This window comes from Mesoplodon bidens (genome assembly GCF_964165515.1).
Source record: "Mesoplodon bidens genome assembly, chromosome: 11".
Classification (NCBI taxonomy): domain Eukaryota; kingdom Metazoa; phylum Chordata; class Mammalia; order Artiodactyla; family Ziphiidae; genus Mesoplodon; species Mesoplodon bidens.
Genome location: NC_138167.1, coordinates 60320755 through 60338823, shown reverse-complemented (window position 1 = coordinate 60338823; position 18069 = coordinate 60320755). Strand labels below are relative to the sequence as shown.

Sequence of the window (18069 nt, the reverse complement as noted above, 5' to 3'; positions counted from 1 at the left end):
AAGCAGCCTTCCTGGGGGAGCAGCCTCCCTAGGGGAGCAACCTCCCCAGGGGGAGCAGCCTTCCCTGGGGGAGCGGTTTTCTTGGGGGAGCAACCTCCCTGGGGGGAGCAGCCTTCCAAGGGGGAGCAGCCTTCCCTGGGGGAGCAACCTTCCTAGGAGAGCAACCTTCCCAGGGGGAGCAGCCTTCCCTTGGGGAGCGGTTTTCTTGGGGGAGCAACCTCCCTGGGGGGAGCAGCCTTCCCAGGGAGAGCAGCCTTCCCTGGGGGAGCAGCTTTCTTGGGGGAACAGTCTTTCTGTGGGGAGCAGCCTTCCCCCGGGGGAGCAGCTTTCTTAGGGGAACAGGCTTCCCCGGGGGAGCAGTTTTCTTGGGGGAGCAGTCTTCCCGGGGGGAGCAGCCTTCCTGGGGGAGCAACCTTCCCAGGGGGAGCAGCCTTCCCTGGGGGAGCAGCTTTCTTGGGGGAACAGTCTTTCTGTGGGGAGCAGCCTTCCCCCGGGGGAGCAGCTTTCTTGGGGGAGCAGTCTTCCTGGGGGGAACAGCCTTCCCAGGGGGAGCAACCTTCCAAGGGGGAGCAACCTTCCTGGGGGATCAGCCGATTCTGAGAGCTGGAAGGAGGGCTGAACCTACTGGCTGTTTAGTCTCCCAGGCTTAGCAGTTGAAGTTGCCTTCTGGGGGTGAGTATTTCTGGGGATGGAGATAGTGCAGGAGAGGCACCAACTGAGTTCCCTCCACTTGGAAGCAGACCCCGGGTTTGAGAGTGTTTCCTTCAGCTGTCTGTTTGCATAACCATTAGGTCCCTTCTCGGCCAGGGGTATACTCCGCCTTGGAGCCCACAGCCCATCGGGACAGGCCAGCCCCCAGTGGAACCCCCGCTCCTTTGAGGATTCTCCTGGGACGCTGGGGAGAGGACGTTAGAGCCTGGTCCTGATGGCTTTGAAACGTATCAGAATTGAACATGAATTCGATGATCTGTAGGCCTCTACCTAAGGCTGCAAAACCATCTTAGTTTATTTCTCATCCTTAATTATGTCCTGCTTGAGTGTTCCACCTGGCTCATCAGAAATTCCAGCATGAGGTGAAATGCCAGTGTATAAGCTTCCAACTACACAGCCTGCCCCGAATTCGAGTATAAATCTCCTTGTGTTACCCAGTTTCAGAGAGAAATTGTCTGAAAGGCCAACCCTTGTAAGTTCAAGTCCAAAACCAGAATTTCCGTTGCCCATTAATGTCTAAGTCCATGAAAGTTCACGACTTGTGCTTACCTTGTGCTGCTACCCTGTCTTGGCCGGAGGGACGCCTGGTGTCTCACCAGGACACGCACAGGCCTTTTAGGGCGCAGAGGTCCTGTCCGTTGAGCGCCAGTCTGTGAAAGCCCTTGCTTCACAAGACTTCAAAGTGTGGCAAAACGCACAAGCTTGTCACCGTGTCTAGAGGACACATCACGCCAGGCCCCTGTGGCAGCCGCCCCAGGATCACCGTCCCCCTGCACAGAGCAGGGCGCATGTGGGACCTCAGGGTTGCTCTGAGTCGGGGCACCGCACGGAGCTGTCCTCGGTTTTGCCCTCGCGGGGGTGTGACAGTTGGATCCAGAGGCTGTCACTTGAAATCGACTTGGGAGGAACCTCAGCAAGAAGTTAGGTCTGAGTCTACTCATTTTCTGTTTCTGCGGGAAAAAGATCCTTGTTGTCTTGTAGGCATTTTAAGTTCTGTGTCATCGTGGCTGCCACTCCTGCTCTAGTTAGGAGGGGTGTGTGTGTGTGTGCACGTGTGTTAAACCCAGAGAGTGCCGACTGTTCTGGAATCGGAGCCCTCCACGTCTGACTGCTCAGTCTTAGACGCTGCTGCTGGTGTGAAGGTCCTCCTCTCCCCCATGGTGTGTCGTTGGAACCCCCCTCGCAGGTGCTGGGGCGGGTGGCACCGACAGTGCTGTTCCCACGTCCCTGGGGCCTCCCCCGTGCCTCCCTGAGGACAAGCCATCCTCTCCCAGCACCGGCCCAGCAGGAGCCCCCCTGAACCGCCAGGGCCCGAGGCCCCACGCGCTCACTCGAGTTCAAGGACCCGCAGGCGCAGCGCGTTGTGGCTTGAAACAACACACATTTATTACCTCATCGTCCGTCCTGGAGGCCAGAAGGCTGCCATGCACCTGGGGTGCTGGATCAAGGTGTAGATCAAGGCGTGGGCAGGGCTGCGTCCCTTCTGGGGCTTCAGGGAATAATTTGCTCCTTGGTCTATTTCGAGCCTGTGTTGCTTGGGTGGTGGTGCCTTTGCCTGCCTTCCACGTCCGCGGTGGCGAGTCAAGTGTCCTCGCAGCTCTGACGCTGACTCTCCTGTCTCCTCCTCCACCTTCAAGGGCCCCGGGTCACACTGGGCCCACCTGGGCCATCCAGGATGCTTTCCCTGGTTCAGTCCCTTGATTAGCAATCTTTGTCCCCCTTGCCTGGCTCCAGGAATGTGCCCTGGACATCTCTGGGGGGTCATTACCCTGCCTTCCATATCATGCAGTGTAAGTCCATCACTGCAGGAGTCCCAATGAAACCCTCATTCTTCAAGTGGTCCCTGAGCGCCGGCAGAGGCTCCTGAGGGCAGTTCTGTGGGGATGCCCTGGGGTGGGACACGGTGGGCGCCACCTTCTCCTCCGGCTGATTTGTGTTCTCAGGTGATGACAGCGGGGCACTCGGCCTGCTGTCCCTGAGCCTTCATGCACCTGCCCTCACAGTGCTTCCTGAAGCCTCAGAGCAGTCCTACAAGTCAGCACTGTCATTCTCACTGTATAGATAATGAAACTGCAGCCCAGAGGGGTGGTGTTACTTGCCAAGGTCACACAGCATCTAAGTGATAGAGCTGGGCTCTCATTCCAGGTTCACCTGACTGGAGACCCCCCTCCCCCTGCCCAGTGCCCACACTGGTTTTCCTGTCTTCGTTTATGAACTTCTTCACCTGAGTTCACTGAGACTGAAGTCCCATGTTCACTCTGCGCTCACAGAGTGACCGTGTCCCTGGCCCTGGGATGGCCGGCGTGACGCTGGTACTGCCAGGTCGCTGTTACGCATTGGCTCCCCTGCAGCGCCGAGTGCTCTTTGCCCCTGTGCCAGCCAGAGCAACTTCCAGCAGATTCTGGCCCTCAGTGAGCTGTTTGTTCAATTTAAATGTAAATATCTGCATTTACATATAGATATGCCCCATTAAATATTCCTGAGATTGGTGTGTTCCCCTCTGACATCAGGGGGTGTCAGACTTCACCTTCTGGTTCGTGCTGCACACTGGTGGTGTAACGCAGCCTAATGCCTTGTGCGTTGATCACTTTGTGAGTCTGTTATGTTGTGAAACTGTTCAGCTTTGTTCCTGCTGCCTTTTTCCCCTTTGGAAAGCGGGTTTTATTTTCCATGCATATGATATTCGTTGTTATTTTTCCCTTAGGACAACTACACCTTTGCTCAACCTGGGATTCAAATGAAAGTGAAAATCTTGGAAGAACTCGTGAGCCGGATCGATGGTAAGCCAGCTTCCTGGGCTCCCCTTTCCCTGTGGGGCAGGGGAGAAGGTGGTGGAAGGCTCAGGACTCGCCAGCCATCAGTCGACAGGATGCCGTCCTCGGCCAGCCCGTGGCCCCTGGCTTGCGCCTTCCCCCCATCCTTCTGAGACCACCCGCCGCTGGAGCAGGTGCTGCGGCCATTCCTTTCACGAAGGCGATATAATCAGAATTCAGTGCCGTGACTTTGCAGGAAGTAATGAGTGCATCCTAGAAGCAGGCACCTCTTACTCCTTATTAAGCCCGGTGATTGTCATCATCTGGGTGACAGCCGGGTTGTTTATGACCGTCCTCTGGCACACTGTTCCTGCCTCTGCACATCATTTTGCTATCAAGGATGCTGGCGTAATTTCTCCACGGAATCCAATTAATTACCGAGTCTGAAAATAACATCTTTAATATTATAGAAAAATTATCGTATGTGCTCGGCCCTTTTAGATGATGCTTTCATGTTTAAGTGGGGGCTTTGAAATACTTTCCACCCTCATCTTTAAACTAATTCCCCCTATGATGTGCTGTCATATTGCAATAGCAGAGTTTAATTAAAGTTGAGAGAGAATGCTGCCCATTCCAAGCATACTCTCCTGGTAGTTTGTTAAATTAATGAACAGAGCATCAACAGAGGGATACCAAGCAGAACCGGGCATGGATTTGTGACACCAGCTGGCTGGTCAGTGGTGATGTGCAGAGAAGACACAGGCTGTGTCATCAGGAGCCCGGTGTGAGCTTGGTGGATGACTTCACTGCACCTGCAGAGAAATCGTACTTTGCTTAAAACGTAGACACGCCGCCCATGTTCCAGGGCTGCCTTCCAAGGACAGGCATATCCCGGTGTCTCTTCCCCTTGCTGTACCTTCAACAGTAGAAAATATATCGGTAATCATCTTCCCAAGAAAGGCACTTGGTTTGGGAAATGGTTGAATGACATTATAAAATGGAGTCATACAAATGATCAACTCCATTCTGTTCCTTGATTGAATCTGATTTTCAGTTGCATCTAATGGTTATTACCTAATTTCCATATTATGAAGTTCTACACAGTTCTTCCACTAATACTTTGATTCAGTGTATTTAGCTGCTTTGCAGCTACCTGTTCAAAGTACTGTTTTTGGCTTATGTAACTGCATTTATGTACATTTATTTGTAACTTCATGGGGAGATCTTTGTTGGATGCTCTTGGGTTTTTTTGCTGCTGGCAGTTTCACACCTTTCCCCCAGCCTCATTTTGTTCTTTCAAATACAATTTGCAGGAGCTGTAAATTACACTTCCTTAGCAGTTTTTCTTTTCCTCCTGTGTCTCTTAGAAGGCAGATTTTGTATTTTTGTGGAGGTTGGAAAGTTGCGGTTGGTGCTTATTTGTTCCAGGGCTGCAGTCTGGGAAATAGTTGAGTTGATTTTCTCCGGTGCTGTGGTTTAGAAGAAGCACATCACAGGTTTGCTGGATGATGGTTTAAAAGAGCAGCAGCAGCAACCAGAGGAATCCCAACCGGATCTGGGCTTTTCAGTAAATCCCATTTTTATTTTCCTGCAGCTTCTGAGGAGGGCATTTTCATCCTGTGGTTGTTTTGTTTAAATGATCGGTTCTTCACAACATAGGAGGTTCTTTTTGGTAATTGGTTAGACTTTGTAATCTGTTTGTAACTATTCTTCCAGTGAAACCTGGAAGAACTTCTGTGATGGCCTCAGAAGAATTCCCAGGCTTTTCAAGCAGGAAGTATCAGAATTGACAGAGTTTGGGCTGTTACCCCTCAGCAGCCCCGGGGAGAAGTGTCCATAGGCCCCCTTCTCTCACTGTCCTCCTGGAGAAAGAATTTGTGGTCTTGGGACTGTGCAGGGACGGCAGGATACACTAGGAGGAAAATATTGATTTAAAAAAAAAAAGAAAAACAACCACTGCTCCATTTTTGCATTTCAGGGCAAGGACAGCATTGATTTCCGAACTGTTTGGCAATTTGGTGAAGGAACACAATTTCATGGACCTGTTATTAAGAAAGCTGAGGTTTTATGGGCTTGACCCAGATGGGAATAGTTTAGAAAAGAGCTAAATTGCTACACAAGGAAAAGTGAGAGGAATTTTGGAGTTCCAGTAGTAGTGTTGTAAGTCAGAAGAGAATGGAGAGGGAGAGGAGGGCAGAGGCCCAGGGGTACAGGAGGGTGGCAGCGAGGGGAGGGGGGGCAGCGGGGGGTGGGGAAGATTAGGAGAGGGTCAAAGTCACTGTCTTATTTTCTAGCTGTGACAACTGGCTGAAGGATTTCTGAAAAGTACTCTAAAGTAGTTTTCTATTTTGAGTAGTGTGGTACCCTACTCTCTGTTACCCCGAAATCTTTAGAAAAAGTCTGTTCCCTAGACAGGAAGGTGGCGTGACTGAAGACAGAGGGTCGTGTCTGTAATGGAGGCCGAGCAGGAAGGTGATGGGCAACAGCCTGAGAGACTGCCCGGTGGGTGGTAATTGTCTTGAGAGAGGTAAGCTGGCTAGTGAGAAGCCCCAGGGGAGTCTGTAATCTTTGGGGCAGAGCTTTCAGAACTTCCCACACAATGAGAGATGGAGCCTTGAGCCACTGAATTGGCCATGTCAAAGGTGAGAGTAGGAGGACCTTCCACTGCCAGTGGTGGTGGGCTAGGTAATTCCAACCAGATTTCTCACTGAAAAGACCTAAAAATGGATAAGATTGTTTTTTAAAGCCAGCAAACAAACAAACCAATGGGGGGTGGTGAGGAAGAATGAAAGAGAGAAAAAAAGAAAGAAGGTAAAAAGAAAACAAATTTCATAAAAGCATTGAACTGCTAATAGGGAGACAAGAACTTCCTGGCCAGATTCTGGAAGAATGCTGGAACCAGAGAGATGAGCCCGGCCCTGAAGGCCACTGTTGTTCTGAGGGTTCGTGCTAATCCAGAAGAAAGAATCCCAACGTGGTTTGTAGTTTTGACAGCTTCATGGAGGGAAAGGATCAAACCGTAGCCTACCTGAGGATAGGAGTGCAGAAAATGCCCAGGTACTTTCTGAGACCCAGAAGACCAACTGTCAGGGTGGAACTGAAGTGAAACTGCCCTTGTGCAGTCTTGCAGGCCAGGTTTACATCACCTGAGAGGACCAGGGTTGTTTGAACCTTGATTACGGCACTTCTCTACTGGAGTAGAGTGCTTGGGAGAAGCAAAAAAAAAAATCTTTTCTGGAGGAAGTTACCAGAAAGTTGTTCCTCAAATTGTTTCTGCTTTTTTTTTTTTTCCACATAAAATGATCTACACGTAGTCAAAGATACACACACATTCAAGACTTCTTAAGTGAGAACAAACAGAAACAACAGAAACAGGCCCACAAGATGTTAAGTTTCTGTAATTCTTACGCATAGATCATGAAACTATTCTCCTTACTATGTATGAAGAAATATAAAAAAGAGAATCTTGAGAATGTTTGCCATGGTAGTGGGAAACTACATGATTTTACATAAAAGATTTGAAAAATACAATAACCAAATTAAAAAGTCAGTGGGCAGATTTAACAAATTAGACATAGCTATAGAGAAAGTTAGTGAACTGGAAGATGGGTTGGAAGAAAATAGCCAAAACAAAACACGGAGAGATAAGAATATGCAGAATATAGAAAGTAAGAGATATAGAAGGTATGGTTAGAGAGCTTCTTCATATGTACTTATTTGGAGTCATAGAAGGAGAGGAGGGAGAGTGAATTAGAATCTGAAGAGATAATGATTCATTGTCTTCCAAAAGTACTGAAATAAACCAATTCACAGATTGAAGAGCCCATTGAATCTTCAGGAGAATAAAGAGAAAACTGTATGTAAACACATCATAGTAAAATTCAGTTGAAGACTAGTTCTTAAGGCAGCGAGAGTAAGAGATTATTTTCTAAGAATGGCTGTCTGAGAACTGTCTTCTCAACAAAAGGACAAGAAGATATGTTCAGTGTGCAGGAAGAATGATAACTGTCACCGTAGTGTCGACATCCAGCAGAAATACCCTTCAAGAATGAATTTGAAAGTCCAAGAGGCCACCTAAATCTGAATTGTTTCTCACTGCCTCCAAGAAGCTGCGTAATCAAGAAGGAAAGCAGACGAAGCACACACACCTACCCTTGCAGTACAAGCAGGGACCACAATTACTGTGAACTTCAGAGCCCTTGGAAATCGGCAGGTCAGCACCCCATCCAGCCTTGGGAGAGTCAGGTGGTCATTGGGAAAAAGAGTGGGTATATGGGAAGCTTAGGAGTAGAACCAGATGAAATCACCACAGGAAGACGAAATCCCACCGAGAATGGGAAAATACTGAGACTGGGTCTGAGGTCTGGGAGATCAAAGCCCTGGCTCTTGGGAAATTGGAAAGGATTTGGGAGTTCTGGACGAGTGTCTGCTACGACCTTAGCAGAGCCCATTTCTAACAGTTACCTGCCTCTGCAAGGTGAATTCTTAGGTCACATTTTTTGGGTGAGGGCTGGCCTAGGGATTTCTTATTTCTGCCAGACTGCGCTTTATTTTGGCCCTGGAACAGAGCAAGCCGCTTCTCGTGCAAATGTGTTACTGCCACAGGCCGGTTAGCCTCCAGCAGGCCACCTCGTAGCCCAGCGGAGGGACATGTGGTGTTTCTTTGGGGCAGTCTGGCTGCGGGTGGGCAAATGGAAGGACTGAGTCTGGGAGACCAGGGGCAGCAGCTGTTGGTAATCGGGTGAGACAGAGTTTATCTGACAAAGGCCAGCGTGTGGCCTTGAGGAAGGGGGTAGCCTGGAGTCAGTATTCATGTAGCTCTCATTCGTCCAAAAAGCAGCCTCAGACCTTTTTTAAAAAACATTGATTTCTTACTCTCTTATCATATGTAGTTTCTTCTTCTCTCTTGGGGAGAAATAACTTGAGCCTCTGGTGTTATATGTGGTTCCCGGTCCTCTGTTCTTCTGGGGCCGCCTTGCTCGATGCTCAGACTTTTTCTGGGAAAGGCTGTGCACAGAGCTGTCGTTCAGAGAAACGCCAGTCAGCATCAGTGCTTCCGTGAGACCACCCACCATCGTGTGGTCGTTTGTGTCCAAGCCTCAGGGCCTCCAATAAACAAGGACTGGTTGGTTGGTCTTACTGGCTGCAGCCCGCAAACACTAGGGTCTTCACCACGTCCTCGGGTTCTGCTCACACACGCTGGAGCAGTGGTGGGCGTGTGGGAGCTGCGGTGCTTGTTCCCTGTGCCTGCAGACCCTGGAGGGGACCCGTGAGCAGAGGGGTGCGCGTGCGCCCTGGGCGAGCAGGTCTGCCTGCCATGCGCCGCAGGATGCTGACATCCGTGGATGGGTTTTGCACTGGGTGCTGTGCCGTTTCACTCTGACCTGTTTCCCACGTCCCTGTCCCGGGCAGGGGCCAGCCTCCCACGGTGCCCCTGACTCCCTCTGTGTTAATGCTGCCTCCCCGCTTTCCCTTCCCTCTCCCATCAGCACCAGTTCCCTCTCCTCTGTGGGCCGCCCCCACTCCTTGTCTGAGTGCACACGCTGTGTCCTCTGCTGCTTCGGGGTGGGTTAGATCTGAACCCTCTCGTGTAGTGTCCGAGCACACGGCCTCGTACCAGGAGTGCATCGAAGGTGCATGTGGGCCAAACTCTGGGTGATGAGGGTAAAAGTCCCCACTGGGCGGAAGCCAGGTACCACTGTTGCTGCCCAAACAGACCTAACCCTAACCCTAACCCTAAGCCCCAACAGACAGCCTGTAAACCTCAGCAGCTCAAGCAACACACGTTTGCTTCTCACCCACATGGCACATCCTTTGTGGCTCTGCCCAGGGCTCTGGTCTGTGTTGTCCTCACCTGGGGACTCAGGCTGATGGAGCAGCCGCCTTCAGGAGTTGGCTGGCCCAGTTCCTGTGATGGAGGGAAAATCTTTGGGGATTGTTCACAGGCTCTTTGCGCTTCCAAAAGAAAGTGGTCCCTGGGGCTCGGCTGCATTTCATTGGCCAAACCGAGTCACGTGCTGCAACAAAAGTCAGGAGGAAAGGAAAGGGCCCTCCTGCCTGGGCCGGGCGAGCCTGGCCCCGAGCCTGGGGACAGAGTAATGGGTGAGGCATAGAGAGAAGTTCAGAGGTAAGAGTGGGTGCTCTCAGCATTTCTGTTCACATCAGTCTGTTCCCTACTTATGAAACAATTTTTGTACATAAGATTAACAGTTCACACCAATCATTGAGTAATTTACTGCTTCAATAATAAATATACGTTAACACACCACGGGCTGATAGAATTTCAACATACAAAGTACTGGAGGAGATTTCCACTCCAGATTACACCTGGAATGTTTACACATATTTGAAAGTGAAATTTCACATTTTTGCCGTGTATCCGAGTGACACACCTTGTACCTCTATTGTCCTTATGTCTGTTACGTCTGATGTCAATCTTTGAGGTTGCATGATCCCTAGTTGCCCCCAGGGTCAGCCCTTGGGCTCTTCGAGAGGCTGCGGTCAGAGCCCCTGTGACTGAATCCGGTGGCTGGGCCCCCTGTGGGGCAGCCTCACCTTGGATTCTATGCTCATGCACCTTTTGTGAAATAAGATAATGTAAATGGAATATTTTTGCTATCTTTTGATTGAAAACACCGTGAGAGCCTATTTCAGTTTTTTTTTAATAGATCTTTATTGGAGTATAATTGCTTCACAGTACTGTGTTAGCTGATGTTATACAACAAAGCGAATCAGCCGTATGCATATACATGTCCCCATATCCCCTCCCTCTTGAGCCTCCCTCCCAGCCTCCCTATCCCACCCCTCTAGGTCATTGCAAAGCACCAAGCCAATCTCCCTGTGCTATGCTGCTGCTTCCCACCAGCCAACTGTTTTACATTCGGTAGCATATATATGTCAATGCTACTCTCACTTTGCCCCAACTTTGCCCTCCCAGCCCATGTCCTCAAGTCCATTTTCTATGTCTACCTCTTTATTCCTGCCCTGCAACTAGGTTCATCAGTACCAATTTTTTTTTTTTTAGATTCCATATATATGTGTTAGCATACGGTATTTGTTTTTCTCTTTCTGACTCTGTATGACAGACTCTAGGCCCATCCACCTCACTACAAATACCTCAATTTCGTTTCTTTTTGTGGCTGAGTAATATTCCATTGTATATATGTGCCACATCTTCTTTATCCGTACATCTGTCGATAGACACTTAGGTTGCTTCCATGTCCTGGCTATTGTAAATAGTACTGCAGTGAACATTATGGTACATGACTCTTTGAATTATGGTTTTCTCAGAGTATATGCCCAGTAGTGGGATTGCTGTGTCATGTGGTAGTTCTATTTTTCATTTTTCAAGGAACCTCCATACTGTTTTCCATAGTGGCTGTATCAATTTACATTCCCACCAACAGTGCAGGAGGGTTCCCTTTTCACCACACCCTTTCCAGCATTTATTGTTTCTAGATTTTTTGATAATGGCCATTTTGACTGGCGTGAGGTGATACCTCATTGTAGTTTTGATTTGCATTTCTCTAATAATTAGTGATGTTGAACATCTTTTCATGTTCCTCTTGGCCATCTGTATGTCTTCCTTGGTGAAATGTCTATTTAGGTCTTCCACCCATTTTTTAACTGGATTTTTTTTTTTGATATTGATCTCCATGAGCTGTTTGTATATTTTGGAGATTAACCCTTTGCTGTTTCATTTGCAAATATTTTCTCCCATTCTGAGGGTTGTCTTTCCGTCTTGTTTATGGTTTCCTTTGCTGTGCAAAAGCTTTTAAGTTTAATTAAGTCCCATTTGTTTATTTTTGGTTTTATTTCCGTTACTCTAGGAGGTGTGTCAAAAAAGAGCTTGCTGTGGTTTATGTCAAAGGGCGTTTTTCCTATGTTTTCCTCTAAGACTTTTATAGTGTTTAGTCTTACATTTAAGTCTTTAATCCGTTTGGAGTTTATTTTTGTGTATGGTGTTAGGCAGTGTTCTAATTTCATTCTTTTACATGTAGCTGTCTAGATTTCCCAGCACCGCTTATTGAAGAGGCTGTCTTTTCTCCATTGTATGTTCTTGCTTCCTTTGTTGTAAATTAGGTGCCCATATGTGCATGGGTTTATCTCTGGGCATTCTATCCTGTACCATTAATCTATATTTCTGTTTTTGTGCCAGTACCATACTGTCTTGATTACTGTAGCTTTGTGGTATAGTTTGAAGTCAGGGAGCCTGATTCTTCCAGTTCCACTTTTCTTTCTCAAGATTGCTTTGGCTATTCAGGGTCTTTTGTGTTTCCACATGAATTGTAAAATTTTTTGTTCTAATTCTGTGAAGAATACCATTGGTAGTTTGATAGGGATTGCATTGAACCTGTAGATTGCTTTGGGCAGTATAGTCATTTTCACAGTATTGATTCTTCTAATCCAAGAATATGGTCTATTTCTCCATCTGTTTGTGTCCTCTTTGATTTCTTTCATCAGTGTTTTATAGTTTTCTGAGTACAAGTTTTTCTCCTCCTTAGGCAGGTTTATTCCAAAGTATTTTATTCTTTTTGTTGCAGTGGTAAATGGGAGTGTTTCCTTAATTTCTCTTTCTGATTTCTCATTGTTGGTGTACAGGAATGCCAGAGATTTGTGTGCATTAATTTTGTATCATGCAACCTTACCAAATTCATTGATTAGTTCTAATAGTTTTCTGGTGGCATCTTTAGGATTTTCTATATATAGTATCATGTCATTGGCAAACAGTGACAGTTTTACTTCCTCTTTTCCAATTTGTATTCCTTTTATTTCTTTTTCTTCTCTGATTGCTATGGCTAGGACTTCCAAAACTATGTTGACTAATAGTGACGAGAGTGGACATCCTTGTCTTGTTCCTGATCTTAGAGGATATGCTTTCAGTTTTTCACCATTGAGTATGATGCTTGCTGTGGGTTTGTCATATATGGTCTTTCTTATGTTGAGGTAGGTTCCCTCTGTGCCCATTTTCTGGAGAGTTTTATCATAAATGAGTGTTGAATTTTGTCAAAAGCATTTTCTGCATCTATTGAGATGATCATATGATTTTTATTGCTTAATTTGTTAATGTGGTGTATCACATTGATTGATTTGCATATATTGAAGAATCCTTGCATCCCTGGGATAAATCCCACTTGATCATGGTGTATGATCCTTTTAATGTGCTGTTGGATTCTGTTTGCTAGTATTTTATTCAGGATTTTTGCATCTATGTTCATCAGTGACATTGGTCTATAATTTTCTTTTTTTGTGATACCTTTTTCTGGTTTTGGTATCAGGGTGATGGTGGCTTTGTAGATTGAATTTGGGAGTGTTCCTTCCTCTTCAATTTTTGGGAAGAGTTTGAGAAGGATCGGTGTTAGCTCTTCTCTAAATGCTTGATAGAATTCACCTGTGAAGCCATCTGTCCTGGACTTTTGTTTGTTGGAAGATTTTTAATTACGGTTTCAATTTCATTACTTGTGATGGGTCTGTTTATATTTTCTAATTCTTCCTGGCTCAGTCTTGGAAAGTTGTACCTTTCCAATAATTTGTCCATTTCTTCGTGGTTGTCCATTTTATTGGCATATAGTTGTTTGCAGTAGTCTCTTATAATCCTTTGTATTTCTGCAGTATCAGTTGTGATTTCTCCTTTTTCACTTGTAATATTATTGATTTGCATCCTCTCCCTTTTTTTCTTGATGAGTCTGGCTAAGGGTTTATAAATTTTGTTTATCTTCTCAAAGAACCAGCTTTCAGTTTTATTGATCTTTGCTATTGTTTTCTTTGTTTCTATTTCATTTATTTCTGCTCTGATCTTTATGATTTCTTTCCTTCTACTGACTTGGGGTTTTCTTTGTTCTTCTTTCTCTAGTTGTTTTAAGTGTAGGGTTAGATTGTTTAATTGAGATTTTTCTTGTTTCTTGAGGTGAGATTGTATTACTATAAACTTGCCTCTTAGAACTGCTTTTGCTGCGTCCCATTATGTTTTGGATCATCGTGTTTTCATTGTCATTTGTTTCTGTGTACTTTTTTACTTCTTCTTTGATTTCTCCAGTGATCTCTTGGTTATTTAGTAGCATACTGTTTAGCCTCCATGTATTCGTGTTTTTTTGTTTTTGTTTTTGTTTTTTTTTTGCTGTACACGGGCCTCTCACTGTTGTGGCCTCTCCCGTTGCGGAGCACAGGCTCCAGACACGCAGGCTCAGTGGCCATGGCTCACGGGCCTAGCTGCTCTGCGGCATGTGGGACCTTCCCGTACAGGGGCACGAACCCATGTCCCCTGCATCGGCAGGCAGACTCTCAACCACTGCGGCACCAGGGAAGCCCTATTTGTGTTTTTTACAGTTTTTTCTTGTAATTGATTTCCAATCTCCTAGTGTTGTGGTCAGAAAAGATGCTTGATATGACTTTCAATTTTCTTAAATTTTCTGAGGCTTGATTTGTGACCCAAGATTTGATCTGTCCTGGAGAATGTTCCATGTGCACTTAAGAAGAAAGTGTATTCTGCCACTTTTGGGTGGGATATTCTGTAAATATCAATTAGATCTATCTGGTCTATTGTGTCATTTAAAGCTTGTGTTTCCTTATTTATTTTCTGTTTGGATTATCTGTCCGTTGTTGTAAGTGGGGTGTTAAAGTCCCCCACTATTATTGTGTTACTGTCTATTTCTCCTTTCATGGTCGTTAGTATTTGCCTTATGTATTGAGGTGCTCCTATGTTGGGTGCATAAACATTTATAATTGTTATATCTTCTTCTTGGATTGATCCTTTGATCATTATGTAGTGTCCCTCCTTATCTCTTATAACAGTCTTTATTTTAAAGTCTATTTTATCTGATACGAGTATTGCCACTCCAGCTTTCTTTTGATTTATATTTGCATGGAATATCTTTTTCCATCCCTTCACTTTCAGTCTGTATGTGTCCCTAGGTCTGAAGTGGGTCTCCTGTAGGCAGCATATATATGGGTCTTGTTTTTGTATCCATTCAGCCAGTCTGTGTCTTTCGGTTGGGGCATTTAATCTATTTACATTCAAGATTATTATCGATATGTATGTTACTATTACCATTTTTTAAAATTGTTTTGGGTTTGTTTTGTGGGTCTTTTTCTTCTCTTGTGTTTCCCGCTTAGAGAAATTTCTTTAACATTTGTTGTAAAGCTGGTTTGGCGGTGCTGAATTCTCTAAGCTTTTGCTTGTCTGAAAAGCTTTTGATTTCTCCATCGAATCTGAATGAGATCCTTGCTGGGTAGAGTAATCTTGGTTGTAGGTTTTTCTCTCTCATCACTTTAAGTATATCCTGTCCCTCCCTTCTGGCCTGCAGAGTTTCTGCTGAGAAATCAGCTGCTAACCTTATGGGCATTCCTTTGAATGTTATTTTTTGTTTTTCTCTTGCTGCTTTTAATATTTTTTTCTTTGAATTTAATTTTTGTTAGTTTGATTAATATGTGTCTTGGTGTGTTTTTCCTAGGGTTTATCCTGTATGGGACTCTCTGTGCTTCCTGGACTTGAGTGACTATTTCCTTTCCCATGTTAGGGAAGTTTTCAACTATAATCTCTTCAAATATGTTCTCAGACCCTTTCTTTTTCTTTTCTTCTTCTGGGACCCCTATAATTCGAATGTTGGTGCGCTTAGTGTTGTCCCAGAGGTCTCTGAGATTGTCTTCAGTTCATTTAATTCTTTTTTCTTTATTCTGCTTCTCGGCAGTTATTCCCACCATTCTGTCTTCCAGCTCACCTGTTCGTTCTTCTGCCTCAGTTATTCTGTTATTGATTCCTTCTAGTGTATTTTTCATTTCAGTTATTGTGTTTGTTTGTTCTTTAGTTCTTCTAGGTCTTTGTTAAATATTTCTTGTATTTTCTCAATCCGTGCCTCCATTCTATTTCTGAGATTCTGGATCATCTTTACTATCATTACTCTGAATTCTTTTTCAGGTAGATTGCCTGTTTCCTCTTCATTTATTTCGTCTTGCATGTTTTCACCTTGCTCCTTCATCTGTGACACATTTTTTTGCTGTTTTATTTATTTATTTTTATATGAGTGGGATTGTTGTTCCTGTCTTACTGGTTGTTTGGCCTGAGGCTTCCAACACTGGGGTTTGCAGGCTATTTGGTAGACCTGGGTCTTGGTAGTGAGATGAGGAACTCCATGAGACCTCACTCCGATGAATATTCCCTGGGATCTGAGGTTCTCTGTTAGTCCAGTGGTTTGGACTTGGAGCTCCCACCACAGGAGCTTCGGCCCAACCCTGGGCTCATGAACCAAGATCCTGCAAGCCGCCTGGGGTGTCAAAAAAGAAGAAAAGAACAAAATAAAAAATAAAATTAGACTAGGAAATTAACAGATATGTTAGGAAGAATATAAAAGTAAAAATATAGATGAATCAACAACTGGAAGGTACATCAGTGCCATGATAGTAAAAAAGAGGAGAAGGGAAAAGAAGAAAAAGGTGGTGGTGGTGGGGAAAGGCCTTGGCTGTGGAGGGTGGGGCCTAAGCAAGGGCAAGGCCTAAGCAAGGGCGAGGTTTGGGCGGTGGACGGGACCAGTGCTCAGGACCCACAGGGCTGGAAAAGGGACTCTGTGGGGGGGGTGGGCTTAGGCTCAAGGAACAGAAGGGGCCCAGGTGTGCCCCCCACCCATGGTCTCATGGGGCAGGGACCTCACCAGGGAGCCCAGCAGGCTTCCTGAGCTCGAGTGGGAGGGGCAATCACCCTCCTCTCCTCTCCCCCTCCTCCTGGATGGCCCCTCCCGCCTGCCTCTTCTGATCTCCCCGGCCTCCCTCCTATGCCCCCAGGACCCACGTGGCCTGGATGGGGCTTTGGAGGGGGTTACCGGCCTGGGAGCTCAGTAGGCTCCCCAGCCTGAGTGGGCCAGGCGATCGCCCTCTGGTCCTCTCCCGCTTTTCCTGGAGAGTCCCTCCCGCCTGCCTCTCCTGATCTTTCCTGCCTCAGGGGTGCCGATCCTCTCTGGCCTCTGCTTCTCCTCCCCCCTTAGTCCCCCTACGTCCTACTGGTTCACTTGCGGGTTCCTCCCATCTCCTTGTGCACCAGAGTCTCCCACCAGGTGCCCTAGTTGTGGGGAGATGCTAACTTCGTGTCGTCCCACACCGCCATCTTGACTCCGCCTCCCCTATTTCAGTTTTAAAAAGGAACATTTGAAGATACTCAGCCTCAGTAGACATGTAAATCTGGTTATGTCTATGCTTGGTTTTTTTCAGAACACTTAAAATCAGATCTTAAAGAATTGCTTCACAGACTAGTGAGTTTTCCCGTGGGGAAGGAAACAGGTACAGAAAGGGACTTTGGTGGATAGTTCCTGGTGGGGCAGACCCAGTGGAGGGGAAGTGGGAGGAGACAGGCACGCCCACCCCCTAAAGGCCTGTGACTCCTTTGCAGGCCAAGGTCTGCTGGGCTCTGTCCTTAGCTGTGGAGGGACCGTAAAGCTGAGGCCCCGGTGGGGCCATCAGGGAGAGGTGGAGAGACCTGGTCATTAGTCAGCCAGTCTGGGCCGGGTGGCCAGTGAGCATAGCCCAGAGGGAGTTCTCTCCACACTCTAAACTGTCCTAGGGCTGCTTGGGGAGGCCAGAACCACCAACAGAAATGCGCATTCTCAGGCTTATCCAAGCTCTGCTTTCCCTTTCCTGTAGGAAAAATGGGGACAAATCCTTCCTACCTAATCTTAGCGGTGTCTGATTTAGGAAATAAATATATGGAACACTCAGTTAAATTTGAATTTCAGATCAGTAATGAACCATTTTTTGTTCGTTGGATGCAATATTGGGTACATACTGAAATCCAGAGTTCACTGAGCCTCCTGTATTTTATCTGGCAACTCCGCAAAGGGAGAGTTCAAAGTTGTGTCAAGCTGGAATTTAAGCTTAGTCCTGAGCTTGAGGCTGCCGTCTTCTCCTAGAGGTTACAGGTGGCAGTGAAAATACATCTCGCACATGATGGGTCATTTGAAATTAAAGTATACACATGTGCACACACACGCCAGTAGACACACACCTTTACACGCATATGCACACACACATACCAGTATACACACTCCCCCACACCAATACACACATACATGCATGCACACTCACACTGACACACACGTACACACCAACACGCGCATGCACCAATGTGCACACACCCCTCTGCACTCATACATGCCCACTTTAGATGTGGTTCATTTTCTGGGCGTGGCTGCAGCGCTTGAGGTTAGTTACTTTCCCATTCTGCCGAGGGGCAGACTGACCTCGTTACACATTCCGGCCACCCGACATGTCCACAGAGGGGCAGCCTGTCTCCCGGGAGGGCTTCTTGTTTATGCCAAAGGCTTGGATTGACCTGTACACCAGCTGAGCTCATTTGACTTTCCTCAGTGCAGACATTGTAATGAGGCTGGTCACCAAGTGATTTTTTTAAGTGAAGTTACTCCTTTTCATTTGGTTGGATCAGTTTCTGACTTATTAATCATTATTTTCTGAAAGGCTGGCTTAGGGCCCCTCAACCGTCTGGTGAATGTATTCACAGTCGCCCTGGGGATGGTTGGATTTTTTTGCGCTGTGGATGATGACCTTCGGAGATGTGTGTGTGTCACTCAAGTCCTCGCGCACAGCCGCGCTGGGCTGCCCGTGC

The 18069-nt window shown here is 46.6% G+C and overlaps 1 protein-coding gene across 1 annotated transcript in view; it reads left to right on the top strand.

Annotated features, from left to right (window-relative positions):
* TBC1D22A (TBC1 domain family member 22A) overlaps window positions 1–18069 on the top strand; it is a 334425-nt gene that overhangs the window by 216020 nt on the left and 100336 nt on the right. Inside the window, exon 10 of the mRNA XM_081249045.1 lies at window positions 3416–3491. Within this exon, the coding sequence (XP_081105171.1) occupies window positions 3416–3491 (76 nt within the window). The remainder of the gene's footprint in view (window positions 1–3415; window positions 3492–18069) is intronic.